The 26,741-nt window shown below is 35.8% G+C and overlaps 1 protein-coding gene across 2 annotated transcripts in view; it reads right to left on the bottom strand.

The window, feature by feature from the left end:
* Positions 1 to 26,192, bottom strand: part of SLK (STE20 like kinase) — a 73,314-nt gene extending 47,122 nt beyond the window's left edge. For both annotated transcript variants that reach the window (XM_051981353.1, XM_051981354.1), the window contains exon 1: positions 25,952 to 26,192. In XM_051981353.1, the coding sequence (XP_051837313.1) occupies positions 25,952 to 26,101 (150 nt within the window). In that variant the 5' untranslated portion in view covers positions 26,102 to 26,192. The remainder of the gene's footprint in view (positions 1 to 25,951) is intronic.
* Between the last annotated feature and the right edge of the window lie 549 nt (positions 26,193 to 26,741).

The raw sequence follows: 26,741 nt of genomic DNA, 5'->3' as shown, positions 1-26,741 counted from the left end.
TTAACTTAATAATCCAGAAATAAAATGTTTTACAATTTATTACAAAAGGATCAGAGAATTATAGAATTTGAAAGTCTTCAGAAACAATCTAGAGGCTTCAGTCTATAACTGAAATTACCACTATAATATGCCTGATAAATGGATAAATTTTTTCATATTAAATTAAAAACAGGTTATACCAACATAGCCAAGATTAGGAGGAAAGAAGAAAATTAGAGGGAGATTTTTATAGCTAGCTTCTCAAATAAGTCTCATATCTCAAATATACAGAAAACTTATAAGAATGAGTCATTTTCCAATTGATAAATGGTCAAAAAATGTAATAATATGGGCAGCTAGATGGTACCGTGGATAGAGTGCCAAACTGAGCTAACAGCTGTGTGACCCTGGGAAAATCACTTTACCCTGTCTCAGTTCCTCATCTGTAAAATGGTCTGGAGAAGATAATGACAAATGACTTCAGTATCTTTCCAAGAAAACCCCAAATGAGGTCACAAAGAGTAGGACACAACTGAAATAATTGAAAAACAAAACAGCAAAGGATAGGAACAGGCAATTTTCAGAAGAAAAAAATCAAAGCTATATATAATGATATAAAAAATGCTCTAAATCATTGTTGATTAGAGAAGTCAAAATTAAAACAACTTTGCGATATCATCTCACAAGTATGAGACTGGCTATATGGATATATGGAAAAAACTGGGACACACATACACAGTTGATAGAACTATGAATTTATGCAACCATTTTGGAGAACAATCTGGAATTATTCCATACCTTTTGACACAGCAATACCACTAATAGATATGTTTTCAAAGGTGACCAGGGAAAAAGGAAAAGAATATGTTGTGGGATGTGATTGCAATGGAATACTACTTGCTGTGCTTTAAGAAATAATGAACATGTTTTAGAAAAACATGCTAAGATTTGAAATAATAAAGAGTAAAATGAGCAGAACCAAGAGAACTTTAGATATGGTGACAGCAATATTGTTCAAAGAATAACTATTCTGAATATTATAAATATTCAAATCAACTACAAAGCATCTATGAAGGAGAATGCTATCCACCTCCAGAGAAAGAACTGATTAAAAATCAAAAATCTGCAATTATTTGCAAAGTATGATTTTACATATATATCTTTGTTACATGATGGCCCTCTCTAGTGCATGGGAGGGAGGGAGAGGGACAGTATAGAACTTCAATTGTAACCCAGAAAGTCAAATTAAAATTTAAAAATAATAATATGCCTGAGAAGTAGTCATCCAGATTCTACTTAAAAGAACTTAAAAGGCACCTGCCATATCTTCTTTAAGATACTTCTAATTGTTGGGATGTTTTCCTAGCTAATCAACAGATAATGCTGGTAAATTAAACTACTCTCTGGAAATTAATTAGGAATCCTAAAATACGCATTAAGTCCCTTAAGATATAATTTTGTATGAGTGATACAATAAATATAATCTTAGTGATATAATAAATATAATCTTAGAATTTACTTATTTACTTATTTAATACATCTTAAATCTAACAGCATCTGAAAATAATGTAATCACTCAACAAGATCTGTCCCCTAAAATTTTAGAAACCAAATTTTCAATAAAAATTATCCAAAAGTATATTCATCATAGGACATAATTATTAACAATGCTACCCCATATCTTTTACACTTATTGGATATTTTTAAAAGTAAAAGGCTTTTAAGATGACCATGTTAGAACTTTAAACAATTTATAATGCTTCATCCTCAAAAATCAACAGCATAACTTAATTTTAAACAAGTAACATCACACAAAAGAGGTGGGGAAATGGAGGGGTCTTTTTCTGAATAGTCTGTATTAGTTTCATGTTTCTCAAGTAGAGTGAAAGCTAAACCTTCCTGTACTACTACTGTATTTCATTTGTACTAACCTTACTGTAGTACTAATAAATTAAATATGAAAGATATAATTGATTTACAATTAGCTTGAGAAAAAAACTATTAGTTTATTCCTATCCCCAAAATAAACTTAAATGATAAGCTATACTAATTAACCTAAGAGAAATTACTTTTAGGAAGGGGAAACCTTCCTGGAATATGCAAATAACATATAAAATTTAGCATTATGCCCTGAAAGTGGTATTAATTCAAAATCTTAAAATAATTCAATTTTAAATGTGTCAACTGAAGTAACAGTACCAGATATCTAATGATTGAAACATCTTTTCTTGAAGATGGCATTTTCTTAAACACTGCCATATGCTTTAAAAGCCTGACAACACCATAACAATTCTTCACATTTATATAAATAGAATTTTAAGGTTTGAAAAGTATCCCCCTCAATTTAATCCAATGACGTACTGCTTTATCTTTTCATATTCATCATAAAATTTGGTATGAAAAGTTTCACTTGAAAGAATACCTCTAGATCAGTAAAATTATGTAGTATAACTATTTATAACTTTACCAAAATGTTAGCCTAACAATAATATAGTATATAAGCATAATGTAGGATCCTCAATCCAATTTTCTCAAGTCTACAGATATAAATATTTAGTTGTCAGAAGTCTAATTCTAGTTATTTACTTCAAGAATAATTATTGATAAATTAAGATAGAAATCAACTACGCGAGCTCCATATTAATAATAAAACAGCTCTAATTAAAACAGCAAGTTCCAAGTAGTTAAAGTGAAAAAAAAATATTCAAATGAGGATAGAATATAAGTTAAAAGAGGAAAAAATTCACAAACATATCCTATTATGTTATGATATAGACAAAATAAACTCCAAAACAATAAAAGAAATTATGTCCACAGTGATATTCTAAATGCATCTTTTAGTCAGACATCACAAGTTCTTATTGTTGTTTGTCCTTCACACACACACTCTTTTTTTTGGGGGGGAGGGGTAAGGCAATGGGGTTAAGTAACTTGCACAGGGGTCACACAGCTAGGAAGCAATAACTGTCTAAGAGCACATTTGAATTCAGGTCCTCCTGACTTCAGGGCTGGAGTTCTATCCACTGTGCCACCTAGCTGCCCCTGTCCTTCTTTCTCAAAGAAGATCATGACACAACATGCAAGTGACTTGGATTTAAGTGAGGGAGGTCTGGACAAGGTCACCTGACTCAGTTTCCCTTCCACTGGAGGGTTCAGTGGCCAGATATAGATCAGGACAATTGGGGATGGTCCTGAATGCAGTGGGAGACCTTAACTCACTGAATGAGACTTTCATTCAAAGTGAGACTTGTTGAAGACCTTAGCTTAAAAAAAACAAGATTTTACAAGTTCTAAAATAGAACTCATTTCCTCTGCCCTCCTTCCTCTGTTCCTCCCTGCCTCCATTCCTCCCTCCCTCCCTCCTGTCCTCCCTCTCTCTCCACCCCCCCAAAAAAAAATTCTATTACTTCTAGGATCAAATTTAAAGACCTTCATGACATGGTTACTCCTTTGTTTCCAATCTTCTTAAAATTTATTCCTTCAGGTATTCTATGGTTCACAATATCATAAATTGCTGTTCCTCAAAATACATTGCAGCATTTGCACACACTGCCTCTATGCCTTTGTATACACTACTCCTCAAAAGTTCTCCTCATCTGCTCCAAGTCATTATTAATCAGAGAAATGCAAATTAAGACAACTCTGAGATACCACTACACACCTCTCAGATTGGCTAGAATGACAAGGAAAGATAATGCGGAATGTTGGAGGGGATGTAGGAAAACAGGGACACTGATACCTTGTTGGTGGAATTGTGAACACATTCAGCCATTCTGGAGAGCCATTTGGAACTATGATCAAAAAGTTATCAAACTGTGCATACCCTTTGATCCAGCAGTGTTTCTACTGGGCTTATACCCCAAAGAGATACTAAAGAAGGGAAAGGGACCTGTATGTGCCAAAATGTTTGTGGCAGCCCTGTTTGTAGTGACCAAAAACTGGAAACTGGGTAGATGCCCATCAATTGGAAAATGGTTGAGTAAATTGTGGTATATGAACGTTATGGAATATTATTGTTCTGTAAGAAATGACCAACACAATGATTTCAGAAAGGCCTGGAGAGACTTACATGAACTGAAGCTGAGTGAAATGAACACGACCAGAAGATCATTATATACTTCAACAACAATACTATATAATGATCAATTCTGATGGACGTGGCCATCTCTAGCAATGAGATGAACCAAATCAGTTCCAATAGAGCAGTAATGAACTGAACCAGCTACACCCAACGAAAGAACTCTGGGAGATGACTATGAACCATTACATAAAATTCCCAATCCCTCTATTTTTGTCCACTTGCATTTTTTTATTTCTTTTACAGGCTAATAGTACACTATTTCAGAGTCCAATTCTTTTTGTACAGCAAAATAACTGTTAGGACATATATGCTTTAACATACTTAACATGTATTGGTCAACCTGCCATCGGGGGAAGAGGACGGGGGGGGGGGGGGTGGGGGGGGGGGGGAAAGAGGGGAAAAATTGGAACAAAAGGTTTGGCAATTGTCAATGCTATAAAATTAAATATGCATATAACTTGTAAATAAAAAACTATAATAAAAAAAAGTTCTCCTCATCCTTATCTCTGCCTCTTAATTTCCTAAGCTCAAAATCCCACTTTCTATAGATTTTTCCTGGTCCTTTTAGCTGCTAGTGTTTTCTCATCTGATATTACTTTCCATCTACTCTGTGTAAATCTTTATCATTGTTGTTGTTGAATCATTTCAGTCAAGTCCAAGCTTTGTGACCTCATTTGGGATTTCTTGGCAAAAACCATTCAAACGAATGATTTACTATCAACTGAGGCAAACAAAGTTAAGTGATCTGCTCAAGATCAGTAACTAGTACTAGTTAATATCTAAAACCAGATTTGAACTCAGTAAGATTACTTCCAGCACTTTTTACCTAACCTGTTTATGTCTTGTATGTATCTAGTCATTGTCTCCTCTATTAAAAGGGGCAGCTAGGTGATACAGTAGCTAGAATGCCAGGCCTTAATTCAGGAAGATTCATCTTCCAGAATTAAAATCTACCTTGAGACACTTAATAGCTGTATGATCCTAGCAAGTCACTTAACCCTGTTTCCCTCAGTTTCTTCATCTGTAAAATGAGCTGGAGAAGAAAATCGCAAACCACTGTAGTACCCATGCCAGGAAAACCCGAAATAGGGTCACAAAGAGTTAGGCAGCTAAAATGACTTAAGAAAACAACAAATTAAAGTGAAAAAGACTGTTCTTTTTCTTTGCATCCCCCGTGTTTAGAACAGTTCCTAGTCCATATTAAGTACACAACAAATACTTGATAATAAATATTAACAACTCATTTTATATGGCAACTTTCAAGTTTTTTTCTTGCAAAAAGTTCTACCAGTCGTATATGTATTATCATTATCCTCATTTTAGAGATAGAAAAAAATGGCTTAGACAAGTGAAGTGACTTGACTTGAAGTACTAATAAGTGTTAGAACTTGAATTCACAGTTCTGACCAAATTCACCATTCCTAAAGAGGCTAAGAGTTACAGTTGTCAAGATAAGGGATAATTTATCTGATAGTCATGAATGATTTTATTTTTACCAAAATTTCTGTAAACAGAAAAATGATGAACATAATATTCCATATATAGATCCCTAAAATATGACCTTAAAATAACCAAATACAACAGCATTTTGAAGTCCTTATCTTCCTTGACATTTCTGTAGCATCTGGGAACTACATTCTCCACAATGACTTTGCAGATAATCATCTAATTCTTCTCCCTATATTTCTGATCACCCCTCTTCTGTCTTTTAGTGGATCTTCATACTCTTCCTGACAAAGTGAATATTTTCAAAGTTCTATCATTGAAACGCTTCTCTGTATAGTACACCCTCAGTATTCATTCCCATAGCTTCAATTACCTCCTCCAATAATTTCTATTTCTAACCCTGATCTCTTGCAGATGGACTAGACCTCCATTTTCACCTGCATAACACTTAACTTGTCCAAAACTGAAATTTTTTTTAAACATAAAATTGACTGTCCTTTGACTTCAGCAACTTCAGGGGCACTACCAATTGCTCAGTTTTCCATTTTTGAAACATTAGTATTATTATCTACTTTTCATATCTAATCAGTTGCAAAGTCCTGTTGCTTCTGTATTTTTAATTCATACCAGTACTGTAATTCAGGTCCACATTAGTACCTGCCTAGACAACTACAATATCTTCTTAACAAATTTTTTCATACTTTTAACAAAGTGATATTCTTTTTTATAATTCTTTTTTTTATTTTAGCACTCCTTTGTTCAAAAATTTTAAAGTGCTCACTACTGCCAATAAATAGAGTTCAAACTCTTTTAACATGAATATAAGGCCTTCTATAAAGTGGTTCTATTCTAGCCAACACTTTCAGCACCTTTTCACCTTATTTCTTAAGCCTGAGATGTCCCCTCCCTTCTTCATGTGATGAATTACTATTCAACTTTTAAAGCCTAAAGCAAATGTTGCATCCTTTAAGATGCTATCCCTGATTTCCCATAATGCCCATTCAAATGAACTTCTACTAGTAGAAGTAAACTCCCTCTTTCCCTTTTAGTCCGCATATAGCACACTGCACATTTATAATGCACACACCTTATAATAGTGTATATTATTATAGTTATCTATGCATGGGTATTATGTCCTAATTTGACTGCAAGTCCCATGAGAGCAGATAGACAACAAACTATCTGAAAGTTGTATTTCTCCAAACGCCTAATACAATGGTGCTATAAAAACACCTAAAAACTATTGAAACTGAATAAAAATTCACTAAAACTAAAATCTGTATTTTCCATAGTACAATATCAAGCATAAATATGATACTCAATGTAAAATAGTTCAAAAAATATATCAATCAGGAAATATTTATTAAGCATCTATCATATTCCAGATACTAGGCCAAAAACTGGTGATACAGAAACAAAATAAGTCCTCTTACATTACAAGAATTTACATTCTAATAGAGGAGTTAATAGACACTTATAATATATAAATATTATATTATATATTCTACACACTCTCAGATATAAGTAATTTGGGGAAAGAATGGGAAGTGTTAACAGCTTGACAGAACTGGAAAAGGCGTCATGTAGAATTTTGAGCCACATCTTGAAGGAAATGAGAGATACTAAGACTCTGAAAGAAGTAAGGAGTATAGTCTAGGAACTAGAGATATTTAATAATACAAAGGCATAGAGTTAGGGAGTATTAATGTGTAAAGAACAGAAAGAAAGTCAATTTTGCACACCACAGAACGTACAGGATGGGAACAGATTGTATAGAACAATTATGCCAAGTAGAAATTTCTATCTGATGCTAGAAATGAAATGAAAAACCACTCAAATCTAATGAGTAAATAAGTGACAGACTTGCACTCTAGAAAATCACTTTCATAGCTCTATAGAAGATGGAATACATTGGAGAGAGAAATGAGGCAAAGAGACAATTATAAGGCTAGTGTAATGTTTCAAGAAAAAGATGATAAGCCTTTTGAACCAAAGATGTAGCTAAGTGAGAAAAGAGAGCAAACACAAGAAATGGTAAACAGAATTTAAAAATTAAATGATATATGAGATGGAAGCAAGAAATGGAGGATGAAGTTGGGGTTACAATCCTGAGTAACTAGAATAATGGTGGTTTTCTTGACAAAAATAGAGAAATTTAAAAGAGTGGATTTGGAAGAAAAATTTGTTATATCATACATGGAGATTCTATTGAGTTTGAGATGTCTATGGGACATTTAATTCAAAATGCCTAATTGGTAGTTGGAGATGTAAAATTGGAGCTCAGGAAACAAAGAGGTTAGAAATATAGGAGTCATCTGAATAAAAATGACAATAAAAACCATGGGAGATGATGAGATCATCAGGTATGAGAGTATAAAAAGAAATGTGAGGAGGGACTACAATAGAACATAGGGATATGACTATATATTTAGGGAGCAAGGCGTGATTAATACCCAGTAGAAAAGTGATTAGAAAGGCAGAAAAATTATCAAAAGAGAGTGACACCAATAAGGCCAAAGAAGAGATAATATTCAAGAAAAAATATGTAGGAAAATATGGTCAAACAATATCAAATGCTACAGAACGATGTTAGAATAAGTTGAAGAAAAAGATCATTAGATGTAGCAATTAAGAGATCATCAAAAACTGTGACAAGCAGTTACAACTGCATAATGAAGAAACCAAATTGCAAATTGTCCAAAAGGAAAGAATAAAAAATAGAGGTAATGAGAAGACACAGCTGCTTCAAACAATTTGCCTGAAAAGAGAAGAAATGAAATAGGATATCGTGCAAAGATGATAGGGTCTAAAAGAATTTGGGGAGGGGGGGTTATAAGAGAGGAAGAGGGGAGCCTGAGTGTTGCAGGGAAGGAAATGATATATGGGGATAAAGTGAAGATGAGAGGCATAAAAGTAACAATAGAGACAATCTGCTGAAGATAAAAGAAGAGAAAGTCAAAGCAAGGAGAAGAGATATCTCTTCATCAAAGACTGGAATAGAGAAGGCAATAGTGAGGGATGTCAATAGAGAATAATATATTGATAAAAAGAAGTGTGTGTGCGTGTGTGTGTGTGTGTGTGTGCACGCTCACACGTGCACATACACATATGAACAAAATATAAAGTTGTAGATACATATTTTATGTAGGCTTGGAAGTAGTCTTAGATGTAGTAGTCCAGGGAGTAGAATAGAAGACAAGCAAAGAAAATTCTAATAGGAATGCTTATTTAAAACAAAACCACCCTATAAGATATTAAGAGAATTAAGATTAAATACCACAAAAAGTTAGGAAATAAGAAAGATAAAGGAGAAAATATGTTAGTCTGCATTAGTTTGAAATAGTGCTAAGTTTTTTAAAACTAAAAAACAAGTTTAAAAATCAAAACTAAAAAACGAAACAAGTTTTATGCAGGAAAAATCTTTGAAGAATTGGAACAAACTGTTTTAGTTACTATTAACAAGGCAAAGATCATAATATAAAAAGACAGGAGATGCTCAGAACATAAATTAAATCCACATAATGCATGTTTTACAGTGTAACAACCTATATCAAAGAGGAATCAGAGAATATAAATGCTCTAATATTAATTCTTAAGAAATGGATTGGGAATTGGAGAATGGTTGGGTAAATTGTGGCATATGAATATTGTGGAATATTATTGTTCTATAAGAAATGACCAGCAGGATGAATACAGAGAGGCTTAGAGACTTACATGAACTGATGCTGAGTGAAATGAGCAGAACCAGAAGATCATTACACACTTCAACAACAATACTGCATGAGGATGTATTCTGATGGAAGTGGATATCTTCGACAAAGAGAAGATCTAACTCAGTTCCAATTGATCAATGATGTACAGAATCAGCTATATCCAGAGAAGGAACACTGGGAAATTGTAATGGAATTGAAATGGGCAGAATCAACTATATCCAGAGAAGGAACAACACTGAGAAATTGAAATGGGCTTGAGTCAATGCACTGAGGTCAGGACAGCCAAGTACTTAAGGCTAACTACCAATTGGACAATACTCCATGGGTATATGCTTGGAAAATGGCCCTTCCCACTATCATGTGCTGGCTCGATGATTGGTGTATACAGAGAATTGTAGGAGAGACTAGGGGGTGGGGTAAGACTAACTAGGGTCACTTTGGCAGTAGATGAGGGAGAAGAAAGGTCTCAGAGATTCTGCTTCCATCCAATTCAATCCTACCTCTAAAGACTAAGGACTTTTGCTTATCCTGACTCTGGCTGATTCTAAGATATCGAGAGTCCTAATGCAGTCATCACACTTGGTGCCCAACGTGTGGACCAAGGACCCTAATTATCCCCCAGCCCCATGCCCACCCATGCCCCAAGGGGGAGCTATAGAAAGCATGCCTAAGTTGATTAAGGGACAAAGCTTAATTCTCTAACTTGGCTGCAGATCGCTAAACTCTTGGGTATATTATAACACACATCCTCTTGGTTCTTAAAGGAAGAAGAAATAGGGCCAGATAATTGGAAACTAGTAGGAGATCAGCTATGTGAATACTACAATGATAAAGGTCCTCGTTCAATTTCCAAGGAAACATTCTATCTATACAACATAATACAATTGGCCTTAAAGAATCCTGCCAGTTATAAAAAAAAGAAAAACTCTTAAGAACAGCCAGATGAGGAAGTGTGAAGAAAATGAGGAAGACAAAGAACGTATTAAAAGCAATTATCACCAGAGGGCAAGTGAGGATGAAGGGCGTGGTGATTCAACCCCTCCTAAACCAGAACTGGTTCTTGACATGCCCCCATCAACTTCACCTTCCCAGATGGAGGGGGGAGGAGTAGTGGGAGGGGCACTGACACCACCAGCACCTCCCTCCCAGCAATCACCCCCTCCTATGACAAGACTGCAAAAGGCAGTACTTAAAGCCACAGAAGAAGGGCAGGATTTAGGTGATCTGAAAATAGGTATGTATCCTGTGATTCAACAGTTTTAACTCTTCAGGTCAAAAAAGTAGAAGATATGCTCCTTTTGATCTAGAAATCCTCAAAGACCTGAAAAAGGCTTGCACTCTTTATGGAGCTACATCAGCTTATATTATTAAGATGTTATTACAGAATTTGGCTTATGAAATCTTAACCCCTAGGGACTGGAAATCTATGGCAAGGACATGCTCAGAACCTGGACAAAACTTGTTGTGGCTTTCTGAATATAGTGAGCTCTATAAAATACAAGCCCAACAAAATAGTTCCAGTGGAGTTAATCCTCGTAGGTTCTTACGCCAAAATTTCAGTATAGATTAATTACCCTTTAGCAGATTATGGGCAAATTGCTGCTGATGCTATCAAAGCATGGACTTCTCTCCCCAACAAAAATGATAAGGGTGAAGCATTCACAAAAATAACACAAGGACCAAATGAACCCTTTGCTGATTTTGTGGGATGTTTGCAGATAGCTGTCATACGAACTAATAGTGAAAATGCAGTAACAAACATTATGATAAGGCAACTTCCTAAAGAAAATGCTAATGAGGTTTGTAGAAGAATTATACTAGGACTACGCAAGGATGCTCCTTTAGAGGAGATCATAAGATACTGTGCCACAGTGGGCACAAATAGCTTTTGTAGCCAGGTTATGATGCAGACTTCCAAGATCCCAACATGGGAAGACAGGGTCCCTTTTAGCAAGAGACTTCCAGAGAAACTCGTCAATGTTTTCAATGTGGCAAAGTAGGGCATCTGAAAGCTCAATGTTGGCATAGAGACAGAATGAGAAAACAGGGTGGGAGAACAAGACCCAATACCCCATGTCCAAAATGCAACAAAAGGTTCTCTTGGGCATCAGAATGTAGACTGATTCAGGGAAACGGGATGAGGGGCCCAGCTCTAGGATGCCAGGCAAAAAACACTTGGGGCATGACAGCAGCCAATAGTGCACCCAGAGAGTGCCTAGAAGTTCAGTACCCAGACATGACCAATCAGCCAGGAAGTCATATGATGGGAGAAAGGGATTACAACTGGGGAGAATAGATTTGTATGCAGTTGGGACAACTAAGATACTCCCTGAAGAGGTGAAATCTGTTCCTCTCTAGCCTATGGCTCCCTTGCCTCCAGGCACAGTAGACTTGACCATCTCACCACCTGAGTGTACTTACAAAACAGTGTCCATCCATGCACTGATGTGGGAAAATGGGGAATGTATAGATAATATCCCAGTCACTAATATAGATAGACACAGTGTGACTTATTAACCAGGAGAAGTAGAAGTATCAGGTTTACTGATACAGACTCCTAATAAACAATCTGGTGATAGTCGCCCAGATTCTGACTCCAAGCAACAAAATCCAGCTGTGACAGCTGTCTGTCCTATGCTAGATATATAAATGGCATACCATTAAAAGGATTAGTAGACACTGGTGTAGATCATACAGTCATCAGAGGTGCCAACTGGCTCAGTCCCTGGCCAAAGATTAAGGCAGACACCTACATGTCTGGTGTAGGAGGATCAATAGCAGTTGAAATTAGTGCTAACCCTTTGAGATGGATATTTGAAGGTGAAACAGGAGTTTTTACTCTTTTATAGTTGAAAAAATCTCTATCAATCTGTGGGGAAGTAGTGCTAACCCTTTGAGATGGATATTTGAAGGTGAAACAGGAGTTTTTTACTCTTTTATAGTTGAAAAAATCTCTATCAATCTGTGGGGAAGAAACATTTTACAACAATTAGGATTAAAAAGGAATACTTCGTTTTTTTAGCCAGGGCTGCTGTTGAAGGCCTGCCAACACTTTCACCTGTTCCTATCCAATGGAAAACTGATACACCAATGTGGATAGAACAGTGGCCCTTAGCTAGCAATAAAATTCAGGCCTTATTAGATATAATACAGGAGCAACTTGACCAAGGACACTTACAACCTTCTCTATATCCCTGGAATTCCCCAGTGTTTGTTGTAAGAAAGAAATCTGGAAAACGGAGGATGTTGACTGATTTAAGAAAGGTAAATGAACAGATGGAAACTATGGGAACTCTTCAGCCTGAACTTCCATCTCCTACTCAATTGCCTAGAGAATGGCCTCTTTGGGTCATAAATATTAAGAATTGTTTCTATTCTGTCCCTCTAGATAACAAGGAGATGAAAAGATTTGCCTTTTCAGTGCCCAGCATTAACTTAGCTGAGCCTTATAAAAGATATGAAGGGACAGTTTTGTCACAAGGAATGAAAAACAGCCCTACTATGTGCCAAATGTATGTTGCTGCTGCTCTTACTCCAATAAGAAAAGCATTTCCAAAAGTTATGCTATTACATTACATGGATGATATATTGGGATGTGCACCTGAGGAACGAATGTTAGAAGAATGTCATCAAAAGACCATGGAAACACTAAAGAACTACAAATTGCATATAGCTCCAGAAAAAATTCAAAGACATGCTCCTTTTCAATATTTAGGATATGAAGTATACCCTAAGGTGCTTACAGTACAAAAACTTTCCTTAAGAACAGAGAAGCTAAACACCTTAAACGAATTTCAGAAATTGATAGGAGATATCCAATGGATGCGTCCAGTGTTAGGCTTGACTACCTATCAATTACAACCATTATACAACATGTTAAGGGGAGACAGTGCTTTGAACTCACCACACCAACTTACAAAAGAAGCTCAAGAGGCTTTGAGAGAAGTTGAACTGGCTTTATGCAATGTGGTTGAAAGAGTAACTCAAAAATCCTTGGAAATATCAGTTTTTGCTACACAAGAGGCACCCACAGCAGTCCTTCATCAAGGAGACAGTGTGACAGAGTGGGTGAACCTCCAAGCACAATCAGAACAAAGCCTTACTCCTTACCCAGTGCTCGTGGCTAGAATTTTATTAAAGGCCATAAAGCGAGGAGTACAATTATCTGGGATAAGAACTGACAAGATATACACTTTTAATACAATGCACAAATTAATGTGTGCTGTGAAACCATCCCAGAGTGGCAAATTTTATTAGCCATAGCTCCAAATTTTACACACGCGTCTCCATTAAAGATAACCAGATTATTACATAATTGGCGATGGATTCTTGAAGAGAAGGTTTCTAAAGTTCTTCTTAAAGGACCAACTACCTTTACAGATGCATCCAAACATAATTTGTGCTATATACTCTCATGACAACTATAAAGGGAGTACTCAGAATTCCTTTTCAGTCCACTCACAGAATGAATTGTATACAATCATTCTAGCACTCACTTATTATCCAGGAGCTATAAATATAATATCTGATTCAGCCTATTTAGTAGGGGTGGTACAAAGAATTGCCACAGCCCAAATAAAATTTGTAGCCTCTAATATATATCAGCTCTTGAAGGAACTTTAAGAGCAAGTGAGAAAGCATCCAGGTAAGATTTATATCTTGCATGTCTACTCTCATAGTGGATTTCCAGGTCCTATTTTTGATGGTAATTCAAAGGCAGATAGCCTTCTAACTATGTTGGCCAATACTCCTTTATTTCAAGAAGTCCAAGAATCTCATTTTAAATATCATCAGGCTGCTTGAGCTTTAAGTTTACAATTTGGAATAACAAGAGAGGAAGTTAGGAGCATAGTAAAAGCCTTTACAGCTTGCATTCCTTTTCACACTCCTACACTGCCTCCAAGGAAGAATCTTCATGGTTTGAGACACAATGAAATTTGGCAAATGGATGTGACCCATTATAACTCTTTCGGTCGTCTGTCTTTTATCCATGTTGTGGTAGATGTTTTCAGGATTCACTTTTGCAATACCAGCAGCAAAAGAGCCCGAGTGGTCACTGAATTCCTTATACAAGCATTTAATTGTGGGTGTGTCACAAGCAATAAAAACAGACAATGGTCCTGCATATACTTCTAAACTTTTGTGCACAGTATAAGATTTTACACACCACTGGCATACCTTTTAATCCCCAAGGACATGCAATAGTAGAAAAGAGAAACAGAGACATTAAGAAGCTCCTCCAAAAACAAAAGAAAGGGGGGAGCCACAGGTAACCTTAGAGAACTTCTAAATCTAGCTCTTTATACTACTAACTTCTTGATTTTTGACAAAGATGCACTGGCTCCGGCAGGCAGGTTTTATAACCCACCGGAAGGGCAGTGTTCAGTGTGAACAGCTCCACTATCTTTAGATAATTGTCAGGTGATGTGGAGAGAGCCAGAAAGTGGTGAATGGAGGGGACCAGACAGGTTAACTGCTTGGAGAAGAGGGTTTGCTTATATCACCACAGATGTAGAAGGAATCAGATGATGCCAACTAGCCGTATTTGCCTTGTCCATCGGAGAGAGAGGGAACAGACCCTTGAAACGAAGAAGACTCAAGAAACATTGGGTGGTTCCATTGCTGACTGTGCCCACCACTGAAAGAGCCTGACAGTTATGGCGTTTGACTCATGGACATCAAAAATTGTTGGACTTGAAAACCCTCAGGAATCACTTGATTCTCTGAGACATGATAAGATTGTTGTAGGACCTCAAAAGCCTCAGGAATCATTGGCTTCTCTGAGACACGATAAGATTGCTGTTGGATTTGAAAACTCTCAGGAATCATTCGATTCTCTGAGACATGATAAGATTGTTGTAGGACTTCAAAACCCTTAGGAATCATTGGATTTTCTGAGAGATGATAAGACTGTTGCAGGACTTCAAAATCTGCTGGAATCATTGGATTCCCTGACATGTGAAGCAACGGACAATAGATTGGTTTTAGACTATCTCTTGGCTGCTGAAGAAGGCGTAGGTTTGACTGTTGTTTACATACCCTCCTCCTAGGACTTCTGGAAATCTTTTACAACACCATGTTGATTTATATTGTTTTTTATACCACTACTTGCATTTACAATTCACGTTTGTTACACCACATTGGGCCTGCAGTGACTGTAGGGAGAATCATCACTAATAGCCTGTGCATTATTGCTGTGTGCTTGCATAATACCTCCCATGCTGATGGGTTTGTGCATACCTGTTTCTAATAAGACCCTTCAGCCCAGAAACCTGCTAGCAATCCCCCCTTCCCTTTGGTGCTTTTCATCTCCCTTCCTGAGATGTCAGGAAGGGTGTGATCATCTCCTTTTTAGTGCTTTCACCTCCTTCCTGAGAAGTCAGTATGTGATCACCTCCTTTTTGGTGTTTTCACCTCCTTCACTGAGATGTCAGGAAGGGTGTGATCATCTCCTTTTTAGTGCTTTCACCTCCTTCACTGAGAAGTCAGGGAGGGTGTGATCACCTCCTTTTTGGTGTTTTCACCTCCTTCACTGAGAAGTCAGGGAGGGTGTGATCACCTCCTTTTTGGGGTTCTCACCTCCCCGAGAAGTCAGGGATGGCATGACCACTCACGTTCTAAAACAAAAGAAAGCGGGAGATGTAATGGGCTTGAAACTCTTAAGTCAATGCACTGAAGTCAGGACAGCCGAGCACTTAAGGCTAATTACCGATTGGACAATACTCTATGGGCATAAGCTTGGAAAATGGCCCTTCCCACTATTCTGTACTGGCTCGATAATTGGTATATACAGAGGATTGTAGGAGGGACTAGGGGGTGGAGTAAGACTAGCCAGAGTCACTTTGGCAGTAGACCAGGGAGAAGGAAGATCTCCAAGATTCTGCTTCCATCCAATTCAATCCTACCTATAAAGACCAAGAATAAAGACTAAGGACTTTTGCTTATCCTGACTCTGGCTGATTCTAAGGTATCCAGGATGCTAACGCAGTCATCACAGGAAATGAGTTTGTATTTTTGTTTTTCTTCCCAGGTTATTGTTTTACCTTCTGAATCCAATTCTTCCTGTGCAACAAGAGAACTATTAGGTTCTGCACACATATATTGTATCTAGATTATACTATAACATATTTAACATGTATAAGACTGCCTTCCATCTAGGGGAGGAGGTGGAAGGAGGGAAGGGAACAACCAGAACAGAAGTGCGTGCAAGGGATAATGTTGCAAAAAATTATCCATGCAAATGTTCTGTCAATAAAAAGTTATAATTAAAAAAAAAAAAAGAAATGGATTGGGTACTTCACTGTGACCATGCTATCTCTTCTGGACCAATGGCTGTAGATAAAAGCATTTCCTTAACATTAATTAATGAAGATCATAAACCCCACCTTGGGGGGTGGGGGGAAAAGTCAACATTTTAAAGGTCATCTCTTTAAAGGGAGTTACTGTCCAAAAAAATCTAATTATCCTAAATAATCAGATTTCACTTTAACTTAATTCATATCATCTTAAATAATAATCACTAATAGTTTTAAGATAACAATCTATTGCTTCTACAATACACTCTACAACTTATGCACAGAAAATGTATATATATTTTAAGTTTTATTTAGAAGCCCAATTCATAATTACATAAGATTATAACTATTTCTATTGTCATAACATTAAGGGCTTAAGTCATAAATGCACACCAAAAGAGATAAAACTCATTAAAAAAAAAAAAAACTGTTTTAAGTCATTAGAAATCTAGATATGCAATCATACCCTTCACTTAAGAGAAATACTCTGAGTAAAATTCCAAAATTATATTCAATCACAATTCCCTGAAAGGAATTAAATATCTTAAGATGTCTTGTTTAGAATACTAATATGCAAATTCACATTTATACTTCAACTTCATCTATTCTTCATTAAATTTCAGTCAAAAGAGGTCTATCTAATAATTGACTACTGGAAACCAATGAATAATTTTCTAAAGTATTTTTAAAAGACTAGCTCTTACTTCAATTTTTGAAATAGTTTATCAATATCGACAGCATATAATGTTATCATATACTATAAATTTTTTGACCTGTATTTGATCAAAGTGTTGTTCCAGGAAGATTGTATCTAAGGACCAGTCTAACTCAGTATGCTATTAAGTAAAGTCACAGCCTCTGATTGCACTCTTCTGAGTATTCTCTAGCTTATCTACATCCCAGAAGTAAATCATTTTTGTGTCATGAACCCTTTGATAGTCTAGTAAAACCTATAGACCACTTACTTAGAACAAGTTTCTAAATGCATAAAATATGTAGGATTATGTTATTATTATTATTATATAATATATAGTACATAATTATATATTTTTATAATATATAATTCTATATATTACAAGTAAAACAAATTATCTTGAAATATAAGAATATTTTAAAAGTTCACAGACTAGGATTCCAATGGAAAACTTTTTTTTAAAGTCAAATATACAAAAGATAATGATTTAGAACAAAATTTCCTGGAAAAGTTTAACAGACATAAAACAGCTGCCACAACAAGGAGGCCAAAAGAATCCAGAAATTGCCTTTCAGCTAGACATTTGATTTTCTTGCCAAGAAATATAACACAGAGGGCAACAATGGTTTAGACCCCAGCTTTTTAAACTGTGGCTCACAATGTGCATTATGTATGATTTGTACACCTATTTTATATACCCAAATACCCAGGTTTGCAAAAAAAAATTTCTCAGGCAAAAAGAGATCTGGAAAAAGTTTAAGCAGCCCTGGTTTAGACTACAAGCTTATTTACAAAATAACAATGGAGAAAGGTGGAGAAAGATTATAAACAGAATGTCTCCCAAAAAAGTGAAAGGAAAAATAAGAATGCAAAAAAAAATTTTAAGGCCCCTATATATCAAGAGTATTTTAAGATGAAACTGAAAGAACACTTAATCAATACAAAATAATTTGCCATCACTTTTTGGTGCTTTAGTCTTATCATTGATACTGGAATTTGGACTCTGACATCTCAGTAGCAGATAGCAGAATGAAGATTAAATCAGTACAAGTGGTTAGCCAAATCAAGCATACAAATAAGACATAGAGTGAGGGAGGTAGGGCAGTATTCATGGAAAGGAAAGCCATAGACAAGCCCAACACTCCCATATCTATGATAGTCAGTTATGTTTTGTGGTCCTGTTGAACTGTGTTTCTTTTGTTACTGGGTAGTAAAAATGTTATTAAAACTTGTTTTAATATGTTTCCTTATATAAATGGGGAGAGGGGCAGATCAGGAGAAAAGGGAAGTCCTTTCCCAGCTTTCCAAAGGCATGAAGTAATGAATTACAAAGATACACTCAAAACTAATGAATCTTAAACTTAAATAATGATAAAATGCACAGAATTATGTAGTATGAGAATTGAGTTTCTAGGTTTAAATCTGTTACTAACTAGTTACTTAATCTTGGGCAAGATGCACAGCTTCCCATAGACTATTTAGGAAAGGAGTTAGATGCTATTAAATGATTGCTAGTTATTATGATTCTCTAATAGCATCAATTTTTAAATCAATATAAATAGTATTTAAAACTCTTTGGAAAATAGAAATAAAAATAATTACAAAAGAAAAACCTAATAATGATATTATGCATGTTTTGTTCATTAATTTTTTTTTCTTCTCTTAACACATAAGAGGGAAACTTATTGGACAATAATAATAGCTACCATTTATATAGCACTTTAAGATTTACAAAGTATTTTACAAATATTATCTAATTGGTTCTTTTCACAACCCTGGGAGATAATTAAAAGTTTTTATTATCCCCATTTTACAAATGAAGAAATTGAGGCAGACAAAAGTTAAATGACTTGTTATGTGGCTAGTAAGTTTCTGAGGCAATCAATATTTGAACTCAGATCTTCTTTATATCAGGCCTAGCACATTATCTTCTTCACCAACTAGCTACCTGAAATACAAATATTATACCCAAGAAAAATTATATTTAAGTTGCCTAGGATTGGAGGGTTTTTTCAATTGTATTAAAAGCAATTCCTATAATCTTTCACATTGTTGAAAAAGTTAATTTCATTCTGCACATTACAGTGAAGTTTCCAATGAAACTGGGGGAAGAGAGGGAGAAGAAAAAGAGAAGGGGGCTACTGAAAAGGACTTTTTGTAATCAAAAATGCCTATCTAAAATCAAAAGTGAAATGCAATTTAAAACAATACCGAGTTTTTACCTCACAAATAGTCATTTAGCAAAGATAACATAAATGGTTAATTTTGGCAAGGCTACAGAAGTAATACACTAATATATACAGTGCATCTGGTTACATTATGAAAAACAATTTGGAATTACAAAAAGATAGGTCACTAAACATCTCAGACACAGGAGCCTCAATATTGAGTTTATATTTAAGAAGGTCAAAGATGAAAGGGAATGTCCCACATGTAAAAAAATATTCATAGCAACAATTTTTGTAGTAGCAAAAAACTATAAAAGTTAACTGTCTATTAATTGAAGGATGGCTAAACAAACTGTGATATAAAAATGGAATAATAGCACCACTAAAAAGAAAAAAAGGAATTAAGAAAAACTTATGAAACTTGCTGAATCTCTGGAATCTTCTCTAGAATGCTGGATTCTAATAGCAAGCTCTTACCTTACCTTGCCCAGAACCACATCGCTCCCATTGATTTTCCAAACCATACAGATGCCCCATTATCAACCTCTTCCCCTCTTTCAGGTTTCTTTTATGTGTCCTTCTCTTCTATTTCAATGTATACTCTTCGAGGACTAGAATGGTTTAGTTTGCTTGTTTTACTATTACCCCAGAACCTTAGTACAGTGCTTATAATATTTATTCATACATATACGTATGACTTTTATGTACAGTGAAGTAAGCAGAACTAGAAGAAAAATATGCATAATAATATAATAATGTAAATAAAAATACTAAAAAGGTAGCTGAACTAAGATTAATTGTAATGAATAACCTTGATCCCAGAGAAGAGATACCCCTGTCCCAGTAGAGAACTACAGGAACAGAATCTTGCATACATTGTTACTTGGTGTTTCCTTGGCTGGTTTTGAGTAATTGCTTTTCTTTGTAAAGATGACACAGTCAAAGGAAGGAAAGATCATGTGCTATTAAAAAAAAAATCAATAATACTTTAATAACTCCAAAACTAGTATTACTTATAATAGAGAAACATTAGAAGCTTTCCCAATAAGATTAAGAGTAAAGATCTCTACCATCTCCCCTATTATTTAACCTTTTTCTACAGTACTTCGGATCCTTAGATTTCTTTATGTAGGTAACTGTCAGAAAAAGAACTCCACCTACCAATAAGATCAGCCACTGATATGAAATTTAGTCTTAGCAAATAGCTATAGGTCCTGAGAAATTAAACTGACTTAGCCAGAAACATGGAGCCACAGGATCATCTGAGAAGGAAATCAGCAACTACTAACAACTAAGACACAGGAAAGTCTTACCTTAGGAGAAGCCACTTGAACTAAACACTGAAGGAAGCTAGGAATTTTCTGAGGCAGAGGTGACAAAGGAATCCATAGGGGACATGCCTATAAAAAGTACAGATCCTAGAGATGGAAAGTTGTGTATGAAGAACAAGTAGGCCAAAGGTTGGATTACATAACATACAAAGGAAAGAAATGTATGAGAAATGTAGAAAGGTAGCCTAAAATCAGATTGGGAATAGCAAATTGTGAAACCTTTATTTTATTCTCAAGATTCACTGAAGTTTCTTCATGGGGGAAGGGGGAGAGGAAGTAGAGGAAAAGGGGTGAAGAGTTATAAAACAAGTCAGACTTGTACCTGAGGAACATTATTTTGGCAACTATGTAGAAAGCTGACTAGAGAGGAGGGAGAAATTAATTGGAAACCATGAGTTCAATCAAGAGACTAGTTTCTATAGTTCTAGCAAGAGATAAAAGCCTGAACTAGCTTAATGACTGGATGACTGGGAAGAAAGGGATAGATACACACAAGATGTAGAGGAGGAAGAATCAGAAACTAACTAGATATGGGTACCAAAGGAGCCAGGAGTGTTAAGGATTATTATGAATGTGAATCTGGATGACTACAGTAATAAACTTAAGAGATGTAAGACTTAGAAACAAATGTGCGAAAGCACTCTAGTATTCCATAACCACAAGAAACAATAGTTTTGAGGAATGAGTCCTTGTTTTATAACCACTGAGAAAACTGGATAGTATTTTGATGAAAAAGCTTTTTGTATATAGATATCATCTAAATGTAAAAACATACAACAAAAATTTTACAAAGACTAGAAAATCTTTTTTTTTCCTCTCACAATTACAGATGGGGCAAAATCAGTAACCATAAAAGGAACAGATGATAATAATGTTGATTTTAGAATATGTAAAACCTTACATAAAGTACAAAGGAAGAAATGTGCAAAAGCACCAATTAAAATCAATGCAACTAAAATCAGAGATATTGATGGAGGAAAATTTTCCTTCAAATATCACTAAAGAGTATGTAATACAAAATCTATATGGAATTGATAAGAATTGATAAAAATAATTGCCCAAGAGGCAAGTATTCAAACTAAACGAACAGTTTTCAAAAAAAAAAAAAAAATACAAGCTACCTTTTAACTACTTGAAGATGTCCATAATAACTAGTAAATTGAGAAATGCTGATTAACCCTGAAACTACTATAAACCTACAATGCTTGCAAAGTTGTCAGAAAAAAGAAAAATTCATTTTTAGAGAGATTGTGTTTATACACAAATCCGCCAATTCACTGCGAGCAAAATTGTTTATTCATTTAGCCATTCTGGAAAATGATTGGAGATTACATAAAAAAGTCACTAAATTGTTTAAATATTCTGAATAAGAGATTACACTACTTAGCCTAAACCCCAAGGAAGTTACTGACATCAGAAAAAACTTCTATGGATAAAAATGTTCAAAAAAGCACTATCTGTGAAAATAAAATCTGAATGCTATAAAATTACCCATGCATATAACTTGTAAATAAAAAGCTATAATTAAAAAAAAAAAAAGAAAAGAAAATCTGAAAACAAAATATGTCCAACTTGGGATTGGCTAAGCTAAGAATTGTTAAATCTGGACAATTAAAAAAACAAGAAAGTACCTGTATGAAATGATGTTAGATGAAGAAAACAAAGAAAAAAGAACATATACATTTAATGCAACAATGTAAATAAAAATCAACATAGAAACAAAACTATGGTCAAATACAATTATGAATTAGTTATAGCACCAAAATATCTAAGTTAAATAAAACATTTCTTCTTTCTGCTAATCACTAATTATCTTGCTAGGTGTATGTGGTTTTATTTTTGGTGGAAGGGGAAAAAGAAAAGTCCTTTCTAGAGGGGTTTGCTTGGGTATTTTTTGTGAAGTATCTGTTGTGTCAAAAACAAAATGTATCCATAAATTTAAAAATATGGGGAAAAAAATGTTATAGTGAAATTCAAGGACCACATTATCCAACTGTACTAAATACTAAAAATATTTCTAGCATATGTAAAAATAAAACCAAATTTGTTTTCTTGCATCCTTAAAAAACCAATAAATATTGACTAATCTTAAAAAAAAATATTAAGCTGCAAATAGCAACACAAAAGAATCTCTCAACATTCCCTTATCTGGGTAAAAATTAGAATTTTAAGAATTTAAAAGTTTCCTTAATATGTACATTTTTAAACTTACTTGAAAATTTAAATACTATAACTCTGGTTTTGACTGTTCTCAAGGGAATAGACTCCCAATAAAATGGGATATAATTTTAATTTTATTGGATTTTGATGACTACGTTTTACATTAATAGTGTTTGCCTACTCCATAAAAGAAGGCCTCTCTTCTTGGTTGTCAAATGAATCAGAAGTGTCATAATTAAGTCATCTACATTCTTGTGAAAAAAGTATTTATAGCCATAACAAAAAAAGTAGTTTCTCAAGACTAAGACTATCATCAATAAGTCCATAATATATGAAAATGATATTCTGTAATATCACCATGAGGTATATAAAACTTTGTTTCCTATTTTTCTAAATTTCATAAAATGAAAAAAGCTTTAAAAAAGCTGAAGGATGGGAATCCCTCCCAAAACAATGTGGAAGGAAAATTTATTTTTAAAAAAGCTTTTTATATTAAAATGTGAACGTATTCCAAAATGAAGTTGTTTTTAAAAATCACAAATCATAATATAAAAGTAATTTAGAAATCCATGAAAAAAATGCATTTTTTCATCAGTCCATAGTTAAGCTTTTACTTTATTGTTTGAAATAATTTTTTCAAAAAATAGTTCCAACACAAAGTTTGAAATCTTTTTCTAATCAAGATAAAAGAAAAGGAAATCTAAAGTAGGGAGAATTGAATTTTCCAGACATGGGATGAGAGGGAGGTAGAGAAAAGATAGAAATAATGATTGAGGGGGGAGGAGAAAAAGGAGAAGTGGGGGGGGGGGGGGGGGAGATGAGGAACGGAGATGTCTGGCATAGAAGTAAAAGCATTAAGACTATTTTGGGTAGTTTTTTGAACGCATAAACCAAGACATGTTATTCTATTTATGATTTTATCTTTGTGCCTAAGAGTGTAACAGCAGCCATAAATTCTAATTTTCCAATAAAACTATGCAATTTTTAAGCTGGAAAAACTAAATACAATTTTAATGGCTGGCCTCTCTATTAAATTTTTTATAAAGAATTTTGTCAACACAAAATTAATGTAAATGAACCTTTGGGAATTAAACAAAACAGAACAGAACCCAAAGTTTTGGCTAGTTCAAGTTAAAATTACCTAGAAGCAATATCTTCTTATACAAGAAGTGGTACAACAAACAAAAATATTCCAAAATACTCGTGTCTTCAAAAATCAGGTTGCCAATGAAAAGGTTATCGAATCTATGGAAGTTATCTTGCACTTCCTGGATATAATTTATAATCTTCAACAACAGATTTTTATTCTTACTCTTTTCTAAGGCTTTCAATTAATGACCTGCCAGAATGAAGGTACATTTAGTCTTTATCATAAAACTCAGCAATTAAGTTACATAAAAACTCAGTAAACAATTAAGATAGTGCGGCAGGAATTTGTTCTCAACATCTGTTTCCCTTTCTTCAACAGTATTTCTATGGCAGAAGAAACTGGTGAAATAGTTCACTATCTGCTTATCCCACTTCCTGTCTCATCTCATCTATAAAGTGAAGGGGATTGGATTTGATATTCAAGTTCCATTCGATTAAGAACCAATGAACTTGTGAAGGATGTTTAAGAAAACAAACATCCTAATTGACAGTATCACCAAAAATTCTTTATTCTTATTAAAAAATGAAAATGTCTATATAAAGGAATTATATTACTTTTAATGCCCTTTTCTCCCAGTGTGCTAAATACATACAAAAATATTATTTAAATACAACTTAAGGTGCCTATTGTATAAAACCAAAAGCTGTCCAAGTCATCCCACCACCTTCCTTTTACCTAAAGAATTCAAAATGACAAAAGGGAATCAAGCCTTAGTTTTGCCTGACTTACAGAGCCCTAGATAAATTATGAAAATCATATTATTAAGTCTGAAAGTCCTTGGAAATCATTTATTGCAACCACTTCATTTTATAGATGAAGACACTGAAGAGATGAAGTACTTAACCCAAGGTCACACAGGTAGTAGTGCAAAGCTAACTTCCAGGCCAGTTGTTTTTTCCACTACAGATCTCCTTAGTGTTCTTTCCCAATTTACCCACCTTCCAAGCCATCCCTTTCCTCCTCTTGGACAACAAGCAGTATATCCCTTCCCTAACTTTTATATGCAGCTTATGACACATCCTTCCCAGGCAAAGAGGCAAGCTTTGAAGAAGTGAAATACCATTTACCCCTACCCATGACATCACACCTATACCATGGGCTTCAAACTTCCTTTAAATCCAATATCATGACAATCTTGGATTTCAGGATTAAGATTCCAAGATCCAAGAACATACTTTTTAATACGCGTCTTAAAAAAAAATTCTACCAAAAAAATTGTTGACACTAATTGTCTTAGAGTTGAAAGCTCAAACCTCTTTTTAAAATTTAACTTAACCAAAACATTTTAAGCCACAATTTACTGCTAGCTTTGCATACACATTTCTTCCAGAAAATTTCTCCTTCCGACACTTTAATTCTGTAGAGTCTTTTTCCAATGAAGACCTTGAATAAAAAACAATCACTATTCTCATCCAAAAGAAAAAGGAAAGAGGAGCTGTGTGCTAGATATAAATAAAACTAAGTCATCCACAATAAAAATCGATCTATTTTAATCCAGGCAACCAGGATAACTAATAGACAAAGTGCTGTGTACTGTAACTGCCCTGCAAATACGACTTTCTCATTAAAAATACTTCAGGGTCAATTAAGCGACAGGCCAGAAAACCTAGAAGCTACTTTTTATCTAACTAAAACACATCGTAGTAGACATTTAAACTTCTAAATATGTAACAGTGAAGCTTGCGTTTCCTTGCCGGAATTTAGCAAGCTCTTTTATTTATAAAGGTGAATTCAGGCCCCATTTTTCTCCACATTTAAGCCAGCTGTCCTAGCCAGCTTTTAACTCGGTGGCCCTTCAGCTGAAGTTTGACATTCCTGGAAGAAGAAATGGGAGCCAGGGCAGGGGGCAGACAGCCCCAATGGGGTAACCCTTGCACGGAGTTTGGGCAAGGGGCCCCGGCCGCGAGGAGCAGCTTCCCAATTTCGGCTCTTACCTTGAACACTTTCCCAAAGGCTCCGTCCCCCAATTCACCTATAATTTCCCAAAAATCCTCGGGGTTCAGGTCTCTCTTCACATGCTCGTACTGCTTCTTCTTCTTGTCGCTGCCCAATTTGAAGATTTTGCGGAAATTAAAAAAGGACATTTTTCCTGCCCGCCGAAGCTCCCTCCAGTTACAGAATAAAAACCACAATAAAAAAACCAAAGTTTCTCTTCCTTTTGGTTTCTCCCTTTAGGTTTCAATGGCAGGCAGGCAGGATCGGGGTCCCTCCGGACGCCCCACTCCTCCACGCAGCGCAGCCCGGCAGGGTTGGGCTGTCCGCACCCCCCGGGGAGGAGCGACCCGCTCCCGAGGTCCCGGCCCCCACCGGGGGGAGGTTGGGGGAGGCGGCGCTCCGTGCCCGGCGAGTCCCGGCCAACGCGCCTTCCAGGCGGGCGGGCCGCCCGCGGCCGTCCCGAGGGAAGGAAGCGGGGGAGGGCGCCTCGCCCCCGGACCTGGGCCCCCGCGTTCCCTCCCCGGTACCCCGAGGAACTCGGAGTCCGCTGGGGAGCGGGGGATCGAAGTGCGAGCTGTCCCGGCGCCGCGACTAGCAGACTGCAGGCCCGCGTCACACCAAGTCCCGGGAGCGGGTGGCCAGCGGATGGTGGCTTCTCAGGCGATGCGGGGGCGAACCGCCGGCCTCCCTCGCTGCCGGCCCAGGCGCTTTCTCTCTAGGCCCCCGAGGCGCCGCTCTGGAGGCGCGGGACTCCAGCTGTCCCCCGCCGCCCTCCTCTTGTCTCCCAGG

Source organism: Antechinus flavipes, chromosome 2 (assembly GCF_016432865.1).
Source record: "Antechinus flavipes isolate AdamAnt ecotype Samford, QLD, Australia chromosome 2, AdamAnt_v2, whole genome shotgun sequence".
NCBI lineage: Eukaryota > Metazoa > Chordata > Mammalia > Dasyuromorphia > Dasyuridae > Antechinus > Antechinus flavipes.
The sequence above is the reverse complement of the archived record's forward strand: the minus strand, read 5'-3'. Positions and strand labels throughout refer to the sequence as shown.